Here is an 18,786-nt window from a genome sequence, read left to right on the forward strand (position 1 = left end):
CAGGGATAGATGACTGGGATCATGCAGCTGAATAACCTCAGCATCAAAATGGTCTTTGAAACTGCATGAAGCTCACTTTGGGACCGTGTAATGCTCAGGAATGAACGTCAACTCGCCCGGTTGTTGAATGGGGATCTCGTTCGAGCAATCGGGCAGCTAGCAGCCCCAGGTGTTTCTTTCGTAGGTCCTAACCTCCCTTCGGCCAATTCAACTGTCCAACCAGCATCAATGCTGTCCATGTGTCCTGTTCGCAGTTGTTCCTTGGGTTGGGGTTGTTCGGAGAATGCATTGCGCTTCTACCCTCAGTGATGCTCCCTCGGCATTGGTGCGCAGTGACCACTCACTCCACAACGCATTGTTTAGATAGCCTTATTGCTCGTGGCAGAGGAAGCAAGCCTGGCGAAGGGTTTGATCTTTAGTAGAGCGAATAGTCGTCTTATGAAGTTCAGTTCACGATCGTTGTGGGTACTGATCCGTTGTCCTAGTGATCTGAGATACTCCGAAGGCTGTCGGCCGTCAGTGGGAGAATTGTACCGTCAACCCAAGGCCGGGCAATACTGTCCGACCAGCTCGTTGCTTCTGCCCAGACTTCGTCCCCAACGGGTCCACTGGTTCATCGTGGGGAAAGGACTTGCGCTCTGGGCCAGAGTGAATCCCGTAAAGTTCCGCAGGGCAAAAGGATCGAATGGTACTTGTAGGAATTCCGTGGCCGAGACATCGAGAGCAAAAGGAGAGAACCGGGACGAGGGAGAGGGCCATGGCTGTGGGGGTTTGGTGGGAAAGCGAATGAAAACTCGCTGGCCGAGGAATGAATAACGACAGTGGCACCAGTGGGCAAAAAGAAGCTCGATGTCATTGCTGGTTGCTCCAGTCGCTGCAATCGCTGCCCCTCACCACTTTTCTCCCATCGCCGCTTCGGAAAACCAGCCAGCGGCCTTTCGTTTTGATCCTTTCCCACAAGCCGAACTCACTTTTACTTCGATTCTATTCTTTTCTCACATATTTCTCATTCATCCTTGCCCTCACCTTCTCCCGTGGTATATACTGCCGCCGCTTATCCATAGCTTAGACTCATCAGAGAGACCTTGATCTTGTGTCTTCCACCCCTCCTCGATTCAACCTTCAAGAGCCCCACCAGCAGTCGTCAATATGGGTGTCAAGGATATCTTGTCGCGAAAGGAGGGTGTTATTGTCGGTGACGACGTCTTGAATCTCTTCAAGTACGCCCAAGAGCACAATTTTGCTATTCCCGCCATTGTAAGCTCCCCGGCTGCATCTCAATCGTTCTATCACTAACCTCCGGTCCCTAGAACGTGACCTCCTCCTCGACCGTGGTGGCCGCTCTGGAAGCAGCTCGCGATGCAAATGCTCCCATCATCCTCCAAGCCTCTCAGGGAGGTGCTGCGTACTTCTGTGGCAAGGTCCGTTTGAATATGAGCTCGGCAGAAAGAATGGCAAACTGAAAGCATTTTACAGGGTGTCAAGAATGACAAGCAACAAGCATCCATTGCTGGTGCAGTGGCTGCGGCTCACTACATCCGCTGTGTCGCTCCCGCATACGGTGTCCCTGTTGTTCTACACACCGACCACTGCGCAAAGAAGCTTCTCCCTTGGCTCGATGGCATGTTAGATGCGGATGAGGCCTATTTCAAGGAACATGGCGAGCCTCTGTTCTCTTCACACATGATTGACTTGTCCGAAGAAGCTGTTGACTGGAACATTGAGACCACGGCCAAGTACCTGAAGCGGGCGGCCCCCATGAAGCAGTGGCTGGAGATGGTAAGTTTCTATATTCCGTTCCAGGTCCGTTGATCACTAACCCGAAAACAGGAAATCGGCATCACCGGTGGTGAGGAAGATGGTGTCAACAACGAGGATGTCGACAACAACGCCCTCTACACTCAGCCCGAGGACATCCACTTGATTTACTCGACTTTGAAGAAGATCTCTCCGTACTTCTCGATTGCCGCAGGCTTCGGTAATGTTCACGGTGTTTACAAGCCAGGAAATGTCCGTCTTCACCCAGAGTTGCTCGACAAGCACCAGAAATACGTCAAGGAGAAGGAGTCTACCAAGTCAGACAAGCCTGTGTTCCTTGTGTTCCATGGTGGCTCCGGCTCGACCAAGAAGGAATACGCCGATGCCATCAGCTATGGTGTGGTTAAAGTCAACCTCGACACTGACCTGCAATACGCCTACCTAACTGGTATCCGTGATTATGTGTTGAACAAGAAGGACTACATCATGAAGCAAGTCGGCAACCCAGAGGGCGAGGACAAACCCAACAAGAAGTACTTCGATCCCCGCGTGTGGGTGCGTGAAGGTGAGAAGACCATGAGCGCGCGTGTGGCCGAGGCATTGAAGGACTTCAACACCGCCAACACTCTGTGAGACCACTTTGCAACGTCAAGAACTGGGAATGCGTGAAGGCAGCTGCGCATTCTTATATCTTGTTTTTTGGAGAGATGACGGTTGTCCGTCTCCATTATTAGTGAAAGCAGAACTTGTTAAGCGAGGAAAAGGTCCTGTACCCTAGCTTTATCCTACATACCTTCCAACGTGCAGCCAAAAGGAGAATAGTTCTATTCCATAGCAACCTCAATCTTCACACGTGGCGGTGACGCCTTGCCCATGTCTAAGTGGTGGCTCCATTCGGCTTCAGCCACCATACGTCACCGAAATTGAAGGGGGATTTTCACTCCCTCCAACCACATTGAGACGCTTGTTGTCACGATTGAACAGATGTCCTCGTCAACCATTTCCCTTGATCAACGAGTGTTGGCTCGCTTGTTTTATGAAGATCGTCGTTTCCCTTATTTTTCGTTCTGCGAACCATCTCTTCACTGTTCCTCCTCCTTCCTCAGCGTAAGACGAAGCCAAAGTTCGTGAGCACACGACAGCCCCTTCACTTCATCAGCACTGCGCAAGTGGCCGAATTGAGCACACCATGCCCGAAGTCGAAGGTGGCGCGGTGCCAACCCAAAGCAAAGGATCGTGGCCTTCTTTCCTCAAGGTGCGTCTATAAGATAGGGATGTGACTTTGGACGCGGCTGACAAATGCGCGTAGTCGATTGCCTCTTTCAATGGCGACTTGTCCTCGCTAACCGCACCTGCCTTCATCCTCTCCACTCAATCATTAGTCGAGTTCTCTGCGTACTGGGCTGAAAACACGTCGCTATTCATTGCGCCGACCCAAGAGAAGGATCCTGCCAGACGCGCTCTGCTGGTATTGAAGTGGTTGCTCAACACTCTGAAACAACAGTACTGCTCTCGCTCTGAAAAACTTGGGTCGGAGAAGAAGCCACTCAACCCATTCCTAGGCGAGTTATTCTTGGGAAAATGGAATGACGAATTCGGCGAGACAACGTTGGTCTCGGAGCAAGTCAGCCACCATCCTCCAGTCACGGCCTACTGCATCACCAACGAGAAACACCGCATACGGCTGCAGGGTTATAACGGCCAGAAAGCCAGTTTTAGTAGAACTATCCAAGTTAAACAAATTGGACACGCTCTCTTGACCCTACACCCTCCGGGCAGCGACCATGTAGAGGCATACCTCATCACTCTGCCTGCTCTGCACATCGAGAATCTCATCTATGGAGCACCCTTTGTCGAGTTGAGCAAATTCATACATATCGTCTCGAGCACTGGGTACGTCGCCAAGATCGACTTTACTGGCAGAGGCTGGTTGTCAGGGAAGAAGAACAGTTTCACCGCGTCGTTGTGGAGGGAAGGTGAGGGTTCGGAGAAAACCCCTCTGTACACGGCGGACGGACAATGGTCAGACTCATTCACCATCAGAGAGGGCGACAGCAAGAAGGGGAGAGAGATTGAAACCTTCAAGCCATCAGACATTAAGCTGTCCAAGCTGAACGTTGCGCCCATAGAAGAGCAGGATGTTTTTGAGAGTCGGAAAGCGTGGGCACGAGTTGCCCAGAGCATTGAGAAGGGCGAAATGGAGGCCGCGTCACATTTCAAGTCTAGAATTGAGAATGCTCAACGGGCGTTGCGCAAGAAGGAACAAGAAGAGAAGCGAGACTGGGAACGGGTGTTCTTCGTTCAAGCAGATCCCGAGGATAGATTGGAAAAGACGTTCAAAGATCTGGTAAAGATGGTGACCAACTTTGGGGTCAACAGCTGGGAGGGCGTGGCGCCGGACAAGACAGCTGGGATATGGAGGTATAGCGAGGAGAAAGCTGCTCAGGCAAAGAAGCCCTTCCACAAAGAGGGACTGTTGGCTTTGGGGGAGAATACTGATGGAACCTCTGCGCCTGTGAGCAGGGTACCGACAAACCAAAGCACAAACCCGGCGACCTGAGTCATTGAAACGCAGCGAAGGTTTACAGGAGCGAAAACAGGAGCCCTGGCAACAATGGCGAGGAAACATGACGATTTGGGCCGATTGGGCTGTATTACTAGCTTTCTGTGAGCTATGATCTGGTATCAAGATGTTCCATTGGACTACTTGTCAGAGGATTGAGAAGATAGTCGAAACATTTCAGACCCTTTGTCGGGCGCGTTGTCTCTCCGTGTATGCTGTATCGGCCGAGAAGCCTTCAATTGATATAGTTATCAGATTGCGGAGGAGATTTTGTCCGTTAGTGAAGATTGGTACGATCAACTCGACGGACGAGATGAGGTTAACGCCGATCAATACCGTCCGTCGTCTGTCTGGTGGCACCCGGGTGGCAGCAGTGGTGTCGGCTGCTTTCTAAGCTCAGGGGAAATATGCAGCCATTTTGGAACAATGACTCTAGTTGAAGGTGTCGTTCCTAGCGACCACCGCTGCCGACTTCCGAACTACCCAATCACTGTTACAACGTCAAGGAAACCTGCCACTTGCTGGACTTAAGCCGTGTAAAAGTTGGGGTCTGGGTAGACGTTCACCAGTGCCATTACTGATATGAGAATAGGTTTCCGCAAACACGACCCTGCACCCACCACGCACCCACCTCGGTTCGTCGCATAAACGAGGGGCAAAACCAATCAAGTCATGAGGACAACACGCGCAGTTCGCCACGTCATTGGACTGACTGGCTCCCTCACGGCACCTATAAAGAAGACCACCACATCGCGAACCATACGAAGTCTTGGAATCCTCTCCCCTGTCGCCAGTCCCACCTCACGTACTGCGACCTTTGCGAACCCGAGTACGAGGCTTAGAGAAAACAGTCCATCACTATTTCAACCGGGGACCCTCCACGCGGTGCACCAGAAGAGACGACTCAGGCTTGACCCTTCACCAGAGAAGACCACCGTCTCGACGCAAACCCCCGGCACAATGTCTGCTCCTCCGTTCAATGCGCTCACTCTCTACACGGCGGGGACGCCCAACGGGTTGAAACCGGCCATCGTCCTCGAGGAACTGGGACTCAAATACGAGGTCCGCGCCATCAACCTCATGACCAACGAGCAAAAGGAGCCGTGGTTCCTCGAGATCAACCCGAATGGTCGTATCCCCGCGCTCAAGGATGGTGACCTCCGCGTCTTCGAGAGCGGTGCCATCATGCTGTACCTCGCGGACCTGTATGACAAGGAGAAGAAGTTCACGTACGAGCACGGCAGTGGGCTCTACTACGAGATGATGAGCTGGTTGATGTTTCAGATGGGCGGTGTCGGGCCCATGCAAGGTACGTTTCCGCCCTCTCGAGGTTTTCTGCTGTAGACAATCCTTTCCCAAGGAAAGACTGTGTGAAGGCGATGATGGGCTAAAACACATTCCCCCTCTTCCAAAAAAAAAAACAGGACAAGCCAACCACTTCCGCGCCATGGCGCCCGTGTATTCGGCCTACGGCATCAAGCGCTACCTCGACGAGACCAAGCGCCTGTACGGCGTGCTGGAGATCCGCCTCTCCAAGGCCGACTGGCTCGCCGGGGACAAGTACACCATCGCCGACATTGCAAACTACTCGTGGGTGCGCGCGGGCCCGCTCTTCCTCGACATCGACATCACCGAGTTCCCCGGCGTGGAGAAGTGGTTGAAGCGCATCGAGGAACGGCCCGCCGTGCAGAGGGCCAGAAAGGTCCCCAGCCCCGGCCGGACGGACGAGGAAATGGCCAAGTTGATCAAGGACATGAAGGCCCGCATGGACTTGTTGAAGGGCACGGATAAGGACGAGCCGGCGAAGGTCTGAATCAGCGCGCGTCAGGCGACACAGCGCGAGCACGGCAGAGCACGCGGTGTATAAAGTGCAGATGTGCGCGAGTGGTAGAGCTGCGTATCATGCCGTGGCATCCCACCTCTATAGCATCAACAAAGCTATCCCCGCTCTCTACGAGGAGTCACGCTCAAGAAACCAATATTATGGTCATCTGTAGTGAAGTTTGCTTGTATTTTCGCTACAGCTCTTGTCAACGAGAATACAGGAAACATTAAATTGACTTGGGATCCGACAAGGGCACTGCCTGCTGCATGGCCCGAATCTTCCAAGTCCCAGTCCCATTGTGTATCACGGCTATGAATCGGAAAGGGGCTCAATCCGAGCATTATCATGTCGCATTGACATAACCACCAAAGGGCAAGATCTTTTGATCTCAACCTCTTCTCTTCCCTCTTTGCTGGGACCCGTAAATGGCAGAGCCAGCATATAGGTAGGTGTACCACGACTCTCTCGAATAACTCGGTTGCGTCGCGCGGCTCACTGGAGGCGTTCCTACATGGTCTCATCATGTCCCCCTCGATTGGAGTGCTCGTTTTTCTCCAAATCGACCCCGAACGCGATGGATCGTCTCTTTGGTGACGGGTCCTTCGGCCCGACCGGTCGCGCTGTGCTCTTTCTCGATTCGACTGATGCCAACTCAGACAGCGCGAGGGGCGGAGGTTTGCTGGCATGGTGGTTCTTCAATCATCACTCGATCTGTTGTTGCACAGACTTGCCAGTAGTTTAAGAGGTTCATGGAAAAGAGCACGACTCATTTTCATTGATCAGTTGTGTTGAATTTCCTCGGTTCTGGAGAGGCGGCGTCGCTCCACGTCGCTCACACCAGCACTTGCAGCTCCGGAGCAGTGGCATAGCCCGACGACCGGAACTCTTTTCTCACCAGAATCTCCTGGCGAGCCAATTGCAGTCTCTCCGCCGTGTCAGTCTTTTCTTCATGGGAACGTAGAAAGTCGGGATAGGTTCTTTCGGCAAAATCGAGGAACTCTCTCGCTTCACTAGCATGACCATGGTTCAAGGAAAGCTCGGCCGCATCCAACACAGAGACAAGTAGGATCCTCCGAACGAATCTGTTGGGGTTCTTTTGCCACTTTGCAAATTGTTCTAGGAACAACGGATCTTTGAGTTTCTGGAAAAGCGGATGAGCGGTTGGAGATGTTGGATGGTAGATATGAAGGATAGTTGGGTCGAAAGGAGAATGATCGATCGTCAAGCTGTACTTTAATACCAGGTCATAGAGGCTTGCAGGTAGACCTCTTTTGCTGCGTTTATTTTGTAAGAGTATTGCTCCGGCCACTTGACGCCATGACCGCTGGAGAGGCTCGGGGGAAGACTTCCCCTCTGAAAGAACGGATCTTCCGGAGTTCAGACGGTACTCGTATGCCTGCGTATATAGCTGTACAGCTTCCTGTAGTCGTCCGCGGCGAGCGGTCTCTTTGATCATCAGAGACACGAGGCGATCTTCCGCACGTAGGTAAGCGACGGCGTCAGGAGCGTAGTCGTCGGTGGGGATGAAGATGAAGTTGCTGAAGGATCGTTCGTAAAGAACTTGCAGCCATTGCCAGACTTCACGTTCCAGGCCATCAGCATACATGACCGAGATCAGAGGCTCCATATATTTTTCATTAAGTAGTAAATCTTTCTTCTCAGCGCCTGTCATGGCGTTGAACCAGCGAGCCAATCTTGGTCCAAGTCCTTCATCCCTGGGAGATTTCCCTCGTTTCTCACGACCCTGGAGATACTGTAAAGCGCAGGACTGGACAAGGTCCGAATCAAGACCTTGCTTCAATAGAGCATCGTCAAAGGTTTTAACGGCCGTGGCAGCTAGACCGTGGGTTTGAAGAAAGGTAAGCGACTGTTGCTTGAAAAGCGGATGACCAAGGATAGTATCTAGGTGAGAATGTGTGGAATGTGTGACTCTTTGAGCCGGATCTGGAATTGTTTCAGAGCCGTGCTGGTTGTCAACGGCGGTTGCTGCTACTTTGGGCGAGGGATGGGTTTCGTCAAGACGTCGCTGGAAGGCCGACTCGAGGACGTTGAGGAGCTGCTTGGATTCTCGGGGTGATTGGGGAGAAAGAGGTGGGTGGATCGAGGCGAGCAGCTTGCGAATGGCGAGCGAAGAGGTAAGTCTCATGTTGGACTCGCGATCAGGGCGCAATCATTGTGCGCTCGAGTGTGTTTGGGATATCGCAGTGATGATGAGGAGGAGTGGCATGAGGCCCATGGACTCTGGTGGTGTCGCTGCTTGAGACTTGTGTGGGGGGGCTGAGTTGCCTCACTAACTACCCCTAGGTGGCCATAGGTAGCCCTAGATAGTTAGCTCGCCCCCACTAGTCAGCTAGGTTCTGGTAGGCGTCGTGCCTGGAAGCCCTGGTTTGTTCGCACCGTCCAAGTATCAGGTGCTTGGCAATTCCCTCCCCCAGAATCTGTGGCCGCCTTTGCTTTTGCCTTTTCGAAACCAAACAAGCCTCTTGAATGTGTTCCGGCCACAATCCTCTGTCTTCATGTCAACATCACTGTGCTTTTAGATCCAACTTTCCAACTCGTCACTTGCCTCACCCTGTGACCACCCTTCACCGCGGAGCCGGCTGCTCTTTTAGTAGCTGCGACTTCCATTAATTTCCCATTATTGTCACCGTCTCCCTTGGTCAACTGCCAACGATCCACACCTCCCTTCCATCCTCATACCCAACATCCCTCCGCATCCCTCATACCTACAATACAATGGCAGAAGTCCAAAGCCGCGGAAGCGGCACAAGAGGTCGCGGCGGATTTAGAGGTGGCAGAGGCGGTTTCCGTGGCACTCGCAACCCTTCGAGATCACAACACAAACCAGATCACGAGCAAGAGAACATTCCTCCTGCAACGCTAGAAGATCAAGGCGAGGTCGGGGAGCTGCTCAAAAAGTTCGGTGACAAAGTCCCTCTCCTCAAAGAAATCTGTCCTGGTTGGAGCGATGAAGATCTGGTCTATGCCTTGAACGAGACCGACGGCGATGTTAATGCTGCGGTTGACCGCATTTCAAGTGGTAAGAGAGCTAACAGCTTCGTTGCCATCCTCGAATGTGCTAACAATCTCGCCTCAGGTACCATCTCACAATGGGGTGAGGTCAAGAAGAAACACTCAAAGCCCAAGGAAATCCCTCCTGCATCGACCGACGCTTCTGCTCGGGGTCGTGGCCGTGGTAGCTTTGAGGGTCGAGGAAGAGGTCGCGGTGCTGAACGCGGTGCGAGGGGTGGCCGGGGTGCAAAATCTGTCTCTGCTACACACACGAATGGTACAAAGGCCGCGCAGACAACTGATGGCTTGGACTCTGTCACTTCCGCTGTGGCAGATGGTGCTCCGGCGACATTCGACAACGCTCCTACAAATGGCGATGCGATTGCGACGGCGACAGAGAATTGGCCAAATGAGCCTGGAAAGGATTCACTCGCTTCTTTGCAAACCGAAGAGCCCAAACCCGCTTCAGCTGCAGCACCTGCTGCCGCCAAACCCGGCGGCTGGGCTGGATTGTTTGCTAAACCTGCTCCTGCTCCCACTCCCAAGAAGGCTCCTGCTCCACCCCCTCCTGCTGTTGCGCAACATGAACAGGTACCGGTTGAGCCGGAGCCAGCAACTGAAGAGCCCGCACCTCCTGCTGAGCCCATCGCCCCGCCCCCGATCGAAGCGGTGGATTACAACGAAGAAGGACCAAGTGAGCTGCCATCCGCGCCGCATTCGGATACAGGAAAAGATCTAACACCGCCTAAAGATGAACTCACAGAACGGAATCTGGAGAAGCTGCCAGACACGTCTCATCCTATCGAATCTGCCACCGCTGCCAGCACCGTCGCAAGCACCCAAGATCCACTTGCCGCTCCGGAACCTTCTAAGATCGCCGCTCGACCGATTTCTGGATACGCTGCTACCGCTTTGAAAGCCACTGGAGGCACAAGTCGATCTGCAAGCTTCGCGAGAAAGGTCATGGAACAACAGGAAGCAGTAGTCATGCCCGGAAATCACGCTATTGAGAAGGCAGCTGTACAGTTTGGCAAGCTGGGGCTAAACGGACCGGATGACGTGGATGTCGACGAAGATCGAGAAGAGCCAGAGACACGTACTCAACTTCCGGATGATTCCCCTGCTGCCCCTCGTGCATCCTTGCCTCCAGCCGTGCCTGAAGCCCAGCAAACACCCGTGCAAGCTCCAACCCAACCGTTGGCTGAGGCTCCATCGACTGCTCAGCGACAAGCATCTGGTCTACCTTCCGCTCCCCAACCGGCCCACGAACCATCGCCCCAGACCTCTTCGGCGTATTCAGAGCAGTACAGATACGGGCAGGGCCAGAAAACTTTCGATCCTTTCGGTCAACCTCCAACTACCCAAGCCCAAACCCAAGAACCGTTTTCCAACCAAGTTCCGAGCCAACCCAGCACTGCCACCTCTCAACCGGACTACTCATCTTACTACAATCGGGAAGCTTACAATTACTATGGCTATGGCCATGGGCAAGATGCTCAGCGTTCTGGCAGCACTTTCGGTACTTCAGCTCCGGATAGCCAAGGGCAATATGCCACCTCACGTCCCCAACATGCAATGGGTCAACAGGAAGCGCAGGGCAGTGGTCAAAATACGCCGGCGCCTGGTATTCCCGGTCCTCCCACTCAACAACCCTCTGGTCACATGCAGCAAAATCAAGGTCATGGATACCCCGGTTATGGTTACCCGAGTGCATACAATCAGCAGTATCCCCAGTATGGTGCCAATTACATGGGCACCATAAATCACCGTTACGGAGCCAATCGGCCGATGTTTGATGATGTTCGACGTCAGGAGACTGAATACTATGGTAGTCAATACAACTATGGACAAAATCACTATGGCAACACGTACAAGTCGAACATGTATGGACAACCTCAGCAAGGCTACTCCTATGAGCACTCGTCGTCCCCAGCGAATGTCAGCGGCTTTGGGCGAGAGGGAGGTTATGGTCGAGCAGGGTCGGCTCAGCCTTCTGAGGCTCAGCAGAGTGCTGCGGGCAGCACCGGCTTTGGTGGGATGCCTGACCCCTTCGGACGCTCATCCTCGAGTTTTGGACAGGCTCAAGGCTTGGCTCAACAGCATGGGGCTCATTCCGAGGATCCGGCTAAAGCGTCCGGACCAAGTCCCTCGATGCAGGGTGGCCGCCCTGGGTCTGCCGTGAACAGTTTCCCTGGTCAGCAAGGTGGTCTGCCTCCTCCATCACAGCATTCGGGCCAACAGGCTTTCGGCGCCTATCCTCAGTACGCAGGTGGATTGGGCAGTGGCCACCAAAACACTCATCAGAACACGGGATACGGCGGGTATGGCTCGAATACTGGCTTCGGTACATATGGCGGATACGGTGGCGGCCGCGGCTGGAACGGCAGCTATGGTTCTGGCCATTAGTGCATGGTGAACTGAAAACGACACCAGGCACCAGCAAACATCATCTCTCCTCTATTTTACCTCATGGAGTCGGGAATTCGATTCTTGTGCAAAAGGAAAAATGGCGAAAAGCACGGACAGAATGTCGAAACTGTTATTGCACGGAGACCATGCACCTATTGCCGGGGAAAGGGCTTTCTGAATTGCCCGGTCTTTTCTTCATTAATTGCGACTGTACTTGTACACAAAGAATTCTTGCCGACAAAAGGCTGATAGCATTGAAGGATGGATGGAAGCAGCGTTAGGGCTCTGGGAGGATGCACATTCCTCGAAATTGTCATCACGGATAGGAAGGGAGCAAAAAGTGATACGTGATAGTACCAAGGGATGGTCACGGAGGCTTGTACTGCATTATGGCAGCAACAATCCCTGGAGGCCACTGATTGAGTTGAATGGATCAATGAAATTCCGACAGCAGAAGAGAATTGTGCGTTGAAATGTCGTGTCCTATTCTTTGTCGAGCCAGCCCTTCAGCCTTGCGCTGTCTTGCTCACGTGCGTGATATTCCGAGGTAATCATGTGATCAGGCTGTCAGTCATCGGAAAAAAGATATTACAGTCCGGCTTGGCAGCATTGGGGTGAGTACATTTTTCCTTGCTTTTTCCAACGTCCTGCTCATGCCTGTCTCGATCTGTCGACGGCGCAAAATGAGGTTCCATGTCTGAAGCGCCGAACCAGGGTGTCTGCACCCTGCTGAGGTGATGAAACATGACCGACCAGTCGGGCAATCCGGCCTGAAGGTTTCCCCTCCGTGTTTTTTGATTCGGCCTCAGAGCCCTGTCATTCAATTGGCTGCTCTGCAACGTTGCTCCAGACCCTGGATTTGAGCGAGTGAGCACTGCGTCCCAAGAATCTAGGCAGACTTGTCAAAAGATCGAGCACCCCAATCAAGCATGACCATCAGGTAAGCTCGTTTGCTTTGATTGTTTGTCCAGGCCCGAAGTCCAGAGTGACGCTATACGAGATCGGGGATGTAGTTGTCATTCAGTCATTGGGTAAGACGAACCGTCCGCGACTTGAGCAGCTATAATATCCCTACCTTCGTCTGGAACATCACCCAGAGTAGAGTTCACCTCCTGCCAAGAAACAAGAATCATATCAGAGCCTCCTCACAGGAACAATGACTGCTCCGAACAAACCTCGCCTGGTCATCATTGGCTCCGGATGGGCAGGCTTCTATTTGGCCGAAAACATCGATCTCAATGCCTATTCCATCACTCTGATTTCTCCACGTCGCACATCAGCATACACGCCACTCCTCGCTTCTGCGGCGGTAGGTCTGTTCAACTTCTACCTGGCCGAAGAGCCGGTACGCAGCAAAGCGCGGTCGGCGTTGCGCTTCATCAAAGCCAATGTTCTCGACGTCAATTTCCACACAAAGACCTGTCGCTGTGCACCGGCGTTTGATGAAGATCCCCAACTCGCCAACGATGAGTTCGACGTCGAGTATGATTACCTCCTGATGGCGCCCGGGTGTATTCCCAACACGTTCGACACACCCGGTGTGGCTGAGAACGCCATCTTCATCAAGAACGTGTCGGACGCGATGAGGGTGCGCAAGACGCTCTTTGACTTGCTCGAGAAGGCCTCTCTGCCCAACGTCACCCCCGAACGTGCGCGCGAGCTACTCCACATCGCCATAGTCGGTGGCGGCCCTACTGGCATCGAGCTCACAGCTGAACTGGACGATTTATGCCAGGACGAGCTGCGGTTGACGTACCCACTTGTCGCACAGTACGTCAGTATCTCCGTGTACGACGTGGCGCCGAACATCTTGAGCGCGTACGACAACAAACTGCACGAATACGCCACAAGTCAGCTCGAAAGGCGCCACATCGACGTCGCACCAAACACGAAGATCGAGAGGGTCGATGATCAGGCCCTGTATATCAAGGACAAAGGCAGAGTCCCCTACGGCATGCTGATCTGGGCGACGGGCAACAAGCACGTCCCGCTGCTGGACAAGATCGACGTCAAACTGTCCCAGCGAGGTCTCAAACGCATCTTGACAGACGACCACCTCCGCGTCTTTGCGGGTGGAGAAACAGGCCAAGTCCACGACGGCGTATTCGCCCTGGGCGACGCCGCCGACATTGAAGGGGCGTCTCTGCCAACCACGGCCGAAGTCGCCGTACAAAAAGCGCGCTACCTCGTACAGAACTTTAACGAGCTCGCCAAATCCCTCGCCGCCACCACCACACAATCCGGCCTCTCCAGCGCCAACGACGCGTTCGACAAACCCTTTGCGTACTCGCAGAAACAGCTCGTCTCGTACATTGGCGCACACGACGGCGTCATCGCGGGCAAGGGGCCCAACTCCGACGGCTGGACGGGCAAGAGCGCCTGGCTGGCCTGGCGCAGCGGCAGTCTGATGTGGAACCGCAACTGGCGGAGCCGGGTGGTCATTGTCTTTACGTGGGTTTTGAACCGGGTGTGGGGGAAGGAGATTGCGAGGATGTAAAACGGCAGCCTGGCCGCGCTGGTACGAGAGGTGATGGGAGAAAAGAGGGAAACAGAGAAAGTGCAAAGGGTGACGGTAATGAAAACATATGAGGCAAGATGTACTTGCTTGCTACGCTATGGTACCTACCTGCCTATTGTAGTATCGAGTGAGCACCGAACACCAGGGAGGGGGGGTAACCGAACGTAGTAAGGGTTTTTCTTTCCACCTACATAGGTAGTATGAACTCCATAATGAAGGTAGTGGCGGTAATGATAAATAATGCCCGGGCGAGTCGCGGACAGGAGAAGTAAATACTATTCGTTGGTCTTGACAATGAGACAGCAGGGGGGGGCAGTGAGGAGTGAGGAGTGAGGCAGTCTAGTACACTTTTTTTTTTTTCGGTAACTAGGGGAGTATGAGTACATCAGTCGTATCTAGCTAGCTAGGGACTAACTCCCTCCAACCCTCTGACATGACGCAGGAAACAAAAAAAAGGATACAAGCAAGATCCAGTCCAGTTCAGTTCAGTTCAATTCAGTTCAGCACCGGAGCCCGAGATACCGAGATAGCGTAACTCTGCCTGCCTACCTGCCTGCCTACTCCTTGGTCTGTTGATCCATTTCATCCCCCTCCCTTCCGATTTGCGAAAACCAAAGCACATTCGCTGCCTGCCTGCCTACCTCCTGTAGAGAAAAGCACCCACGGGTTCAGGTTCAGGTTCCTCTGACTAGTAGACAACCCCATAACAGAGAGCAAGGAGAGAGAAAAAAGACCTCACCACTTGCCAACGCCCTTGCCACACACCTGGAATTCCCGGACCTGTTTCCCCCCCCCCCCATCCATTTTTATATCCGTCCTGTTCAGTCACCCTCTCTCCCCCCATACAAAAGCGGCGCCAATCACCAAACGAACTGAAGTCGCCCATCCTTGCCAACACCGATACCTGCACAGGTTGTTCTGCACAAACAGTGTCATTGAATTGATCATAAAATTTCGTCATTCATCATACTCAACCCCTCCATTCCGACAGGATCGGCGGCAGCGGACCCGCCAACAAGACTCCGGACAGCCTGAACAGCAGACTTCGTAGCAGTGGCCATGATGCTTGTCGCCTTGTCGTCGTCGACAAATCCATCCCACAACCCCAACCACATCCCAATGATCTTGCAAACGGCCATGACTAGTCTCCACACGACGCCTAAAACCGTGACCAGAGGCATGATTAACATATTTTCCAAGATGCCACTGATGCACCACCTGTAGAGCATCGTGGGGAGAACGAAAGGAAACTCTGGCTCTGGTCGTGCGGGCCACACGTATCGTTCTGCATAGAGTGGTCTTGCGTAGATCTCTGCGAGAACACATTCAAGGATATACCAAATCCACACGGAGAAGGTGAGATAGCCTAGCCACGTTGGGCTACCAGGAAGGAAGCCAATGAGGCGATTGCGGTGTTTGTCCTGAGATGCTGTTCGCGGATGGAACAAGAGCGGAATAGGGAGAGTGAATGTCGTGTGCGCGATGGGTATTGCCATGAAGGAGGAAATAGTCACAGTCTCCTTTGAGGGATGAACGTGGGAGATGTCATGATGGCTTCGACCACATCTTGTGCAGGCTTGATTTGGATCCTCCACGGCCCCTAGTGTCCGCATTTGTTCCAGTTCTGCCAGGGTTATGGGTGGTGTATGAGAGACCTTTTGCTCCAGCCTGGCGATGCCTTTCCTAGCTTCGTGCAAATTTGACATGAGTCTTTCCATCCGGCTTGTCAAGTGACCAATAAATGCAACCTCGGATGCAGTCGAGTTGTCTTCATCCAAACCAAGAGAAGCAGTCAACTTATTTCTCTCCTTTAGAGCCAAGACTTCCTCCTCAGCACCAGCTTTGATAAGGCTGGTGAGATCCGCCGTGATGTCTGCGGCGTCAGTGAGGAGGTCTTCAAAGCTTTGGATAGTCGCGTCTCCGAGGTTAAGGGTGTCGGTATCCTCTCGATGAGCATCAGGGATGTCCTGTGATACTAGCCGCTTCTGTTTGGCCTCGTTGAGAACATTTGTTAGGGCGCTTTTGGGGAGAACGGCCTCTTCCATCTTTGGTTCAATTTTTGGCTCGGGCTGCTCAATCACAGGGGTTGTTTGTGGAATTGTGTCACGATCAATGTGAGCCGCCGCTGGATTGTCGCTTGGAATTTCCTCATTCATTAATTCTTCCGTCTCCTCTTCAACGATCCTCGGTATCTGGGCATTTGCCATCCGCTCTCCCATGGGTAGCGGTGTCTCTATCCAGCCTCCAGCATTGACATGAGGTGTTTGCGCATACTTGGTAATTCTTTGTGTCTGGTTTCTTGTCTTGACAGTATCCGGGAGAATGGTATCAGTCCACGCACCCATGACCCTTGGAGTCTCTGCCACTTTCTTCTTGTTGAGAACCTCGTCGTGGTCTGCGAGCGAAGACTGAGATTTCAGGTCATCTTCCGAAGGTGGCAAGGGAACTGCAGATGCATCTTGCAAAGCAATGGACAAGTCTTGCGTTGGCGGACTTGGTTTCGGGGTTGTACTGACGGCTCGAGCTAGTCTCTGCAGTTGATCCAAAGAATCTGGCATTGATCGTTGAGAGGATTTCGACTTGTCGGTCCCACCGCTGGATGACCTGTAAACAACGACTGGTGTGTCTGGAACCGCTTCGCCCATATCTTTCAGGTGCACCTTGTCAACTACGGGGGACGTGTCCTGTGACTCCGGCAGCGTCGATTTGCGCTCCAGTGGGCTGAAATTTCGAGAAGACTTCCGGACAATGACATTCGGATCCTTTTCACGGATCTCGTCCAACCTGTTTGTAGTGACGGCCTGTTTGGCGAGATCCTCAATCTCTTTCTCTCTGAGCGTATCACTGAGGTTCGGCCGAGTACGAACGGGTGGGCTTTCCGACACCTGAAATGACAGGCCCGTGAAGTCGTTTTCCCATTTCCGCAGGCGATCCATGGACGTTTGCTTGTGAATCGAAGACGGTACGATTCTTGGTGGAGTTTCCTGGGGTGTCGAAGACTTCTCAATGGAAGGTAATGCGACATCTGCACCTACAGCAGCCCAGTCAATTTGTGACTCAGAACGGTCCGCGTCGTCTCGAGTCTTCACAGCGCGCCTCTCTGCAGCCTCTTTGCGCCATCTAGCAATAAAGTTCCGCGTAGCTCGATCCTTATCAGGTTGTTGAGTTGTCCCAGGAAGAGGCTCGGATACCGTTGAGGCGATAGACGCAACTGTAGGGTCATCGGGTTGTACCTGATCGTCAATTACCTCGGACGGCGTCCCATGAGGACGAGGACGAGCGTGCGCACGTGAAAACGCCGAGACCTTGGGTACCGATGCTGGTCTCGGTATTTCACTTTGTTCGTTGTCTTCCTTCTTCTTCCGACTGTATTTACTGAAGGCGACCAATCTCTCCCTTTCCCGCAGTTCCGGAGGTGTGTCGCTTCCATCGTCATCTTCAGGTGCGGTTTGGGCGACACCAGGACGCGTTGCGCGCCTGAACGCTTTGACTTTTCTTTGAGGATCAAGATCGGCACTTGTATCTGAGTAGGTCCTGTGCAAGGCGTTCGCATCCACAGCTAAGACGTTGTCGAAGGAGATCGGACCACGGCTTGTAACGCTTGCGAGATCACTCCGTCGGGGCTCCCCGTTTACTTGATATTCCTTGCCCTTTTCTCCAAAGTTGATTGGGATTCGGCTCTGTCTCAGCTTCTCCAGTCTTGCGCGATCTTTTGCGCGATCGACGACGTGAGGTGTCAATTTGGCAGCCAATATCCGATCGGAAAGCTCATTCTTGAGGAAATCCAAGGTTGGCGGCTCTGAGAGACTTTCGACCCGGTCATCCATGGGATTTTGTATTTCTGCATGAGCTGGGGAGGGAGATCGAACCGGCGTCAGCTGTTGCGAAAATTGCGCCGGTTCTGATTGTTCCGTGGCCATTCCATCTCCTTTAGGGTTCACGTCCAGATTTGTCTCAAATGTATCCTGCTGGTCGCCGCCATCGATCTCCTCCTCTTCGCTGTCCACATCCCTCTCCGTCGCGGCCAGATCCTCCTCGTCAGCTATTCTCTGGTAGGACTCGTGCAGACCACCCGGCGGGCTGGAGAACTCAGGAGGGGGGCTGGTGAGGCGGGGATCGTGTCTGGCATGCGGCGGAGTCGAGAGTCCATTTGTTCGCGCCGGGCTGGGGCTTTTCCTCCTGGTCAGCTTCGGCGAAGGCTTCAATTGTTTGCTGGTCCGCGCCGCGGTATAATCGGACAGCGAGGTGCGACTGGTCCTGTTGCCAGAGTCTTTTCCTATCTGCAACACTTTGCTCGCGCCGAGCGCGCGTCGAGGCTTAACGGGGCCCGACTTGACCGGCGACGGAATATACGAGCTATTTGAGATGCGGGAGTCGTCGATCAAGCTGTCGGTGAAGAACTCGTCGCTGGGTAATGTTCTGTGTAGTGATGCGATCGCCGCTGTGCGCTGCTGCTGCTGCTGCTGGGCCGTCGAAAGAGGATTATTTTCTTTGTTCCGAGACATGTCGCGTGGAGTTGCATGCTGCCCTCTGCGCATGCTACCCTGTCCAGTTCTGTGAAATTCCTAGTTGTGAACCCATCTGGCACGGAAATCCCAGCGCAAAGCACACGCGAAAGACTGCACGGCGAGTAGTTGGGTCCAAGGTGCAAACAAAACACCCAAAGTGGAATGGAACTTCGGCTGCAAGATACAAGTGGAG

General features: G+C 53.3%; 7 protein-coding genes across 7 annotated transcripts; 5 read left to right on the plus strand and 2 right to left on the minus strand.

Annotated features, from left to right (window-relative positions):
* Positions 1-1,149: 1,149 nt before the first annotated feature.
* On the plus strand, positions 1,150-2,391 carry Z517_03031 (fructose-bisphosphate aldolase 1; the record flags this gene model as incomplete). Its single annotated transcript, XM_013432139.1, has 4 exons — positions 1,150-1,257; positions 1,311-1,421; positions 1,477-1,779; positions 1,831-2,391. 4 exons carry the CDS (start codon positions 1,150-1,152, stop codon positions 2,389-2,391), a joined length of 1,083 nt encoding a protein of 360 aa, XP_013287593.1.
* Positions 2,392-2,947: 556 nt separating this feature from the next.
* Positions 2,948-4,318, plus strand: Z517_03032 (uncharacterized protein; the record flags this gene model as incomplete). The annotated part of the gene is made up of 2 exons (XM_013432140.1): positions 2,948-3,013; positions 3,068-4,318. 2 exons carry the CDS (start codon positions 2,948-2,950, stop codon positions 4,316-4,318), a joined length of 1,317 nt encoding a protein of 438 aa, XP_013287594.1.
* A 963-nt stretch (positions 4,319-5,281) lies between these two features.
* Positions 5,282-6,134, plus strand: Z517_03033 (uncharacterized protein; the record flags this gene model as incomplete). The annotated part of the gene is made up of 2 exons (XM_013432141.1): positions 5,282-5,630; positions 5,746-6,134. The coding sequence occupies 2 exons, from the start codon at positions 5,282-5,284 to the stop codon at positions 6,132-6,134; spliced, it is 738 nt and encodes a 245-aa protein (XP_013287595.1).
* Positions 6,135-6,978: 844 nt separating this feature from the next.
* Z517_03034 (uncharacterized protein) lies at positions 6,979-8,292 on the minus strand (the record flags this gene model as incomplete). Its single annotated transcript, XM_013432142.1, has 1 exon — positions 6,979-8,292. One exon carries the CDS (start codon positions 8,290-8,292, stop codon positions 6,979-6,981), a length of 1,314 nt encoding a protein of 437 aa, XP_013287596.1.
* Positions 8,293-8,882: 590 nt separating this feature from the next.
* Positions 8,883-11,564, plus strand: Z517_03035 (uncharacterized protein; the record flags this gene model as incomplete). Its single annotated transcript, XM_013432143.1, has 2 exons — positions 8,883-9,186; positions 9,244-11,564. 2 exons carry the CDS (start codon positions 8,883-8,885, stop codon positions 11,562-11,564), a joined length of 2,625 nt encoding a protein of 874 aa, XP_013287597.1.
* A 1,159-nt stretch (positions 11,565-12,723) lies between these two features.
* Positions 12,724-14,064, plus strand: Z517_03036 (uncharacterized protein; the record flags this gene model as incomplete). Its single annotated transcript, XM_013432144.1, has 1 exon — positions 12,724-14,064. The coding sequence occupies one exon, from the start codon at positions 12,724-12,726 to the stop codon at positions 14,062-14,064; it is 1,341 nt and encodes a 446-aa protein (XP_013287598.1).
* A 965-nt stretch (positions 14,065-15,029) lies between these two features.
* Positions 15,030-18,590, minus strand: Z517_03037 (uncharacterized protein; the record flags this gene model as incomplete). The annotated part of the gene is made up of 1 exon (XM_013432145.1): positions 15,030-18,590. One exon carries the CDS (start codon positions 18,588-18,590, stop codon positions 15,030-15,032), a length of 3,561 nt encoding a protein of 1,186 aa, XP_013287599.1.
* Positions 18,591-18,786: the final 196 nt, after the last annotated feature.

This window comes from Fonsecaea pedrosoi (genome assembly GCF_000835455.1).
Source record: "Fonsecaea pedrosoi CBS 271.37 unplaced genomic scaffold supercont1.2, whole genome shotgun sequence".
NCBI classification, from domain to species: domain Eukaryota; kingdom Fungi; phylum Ascomycota; class Eurotiomycetes; order Chaetothyriales; family Herpotrichiellaceae; genus Fonsecaea; species Fonsecaea pedrosoi.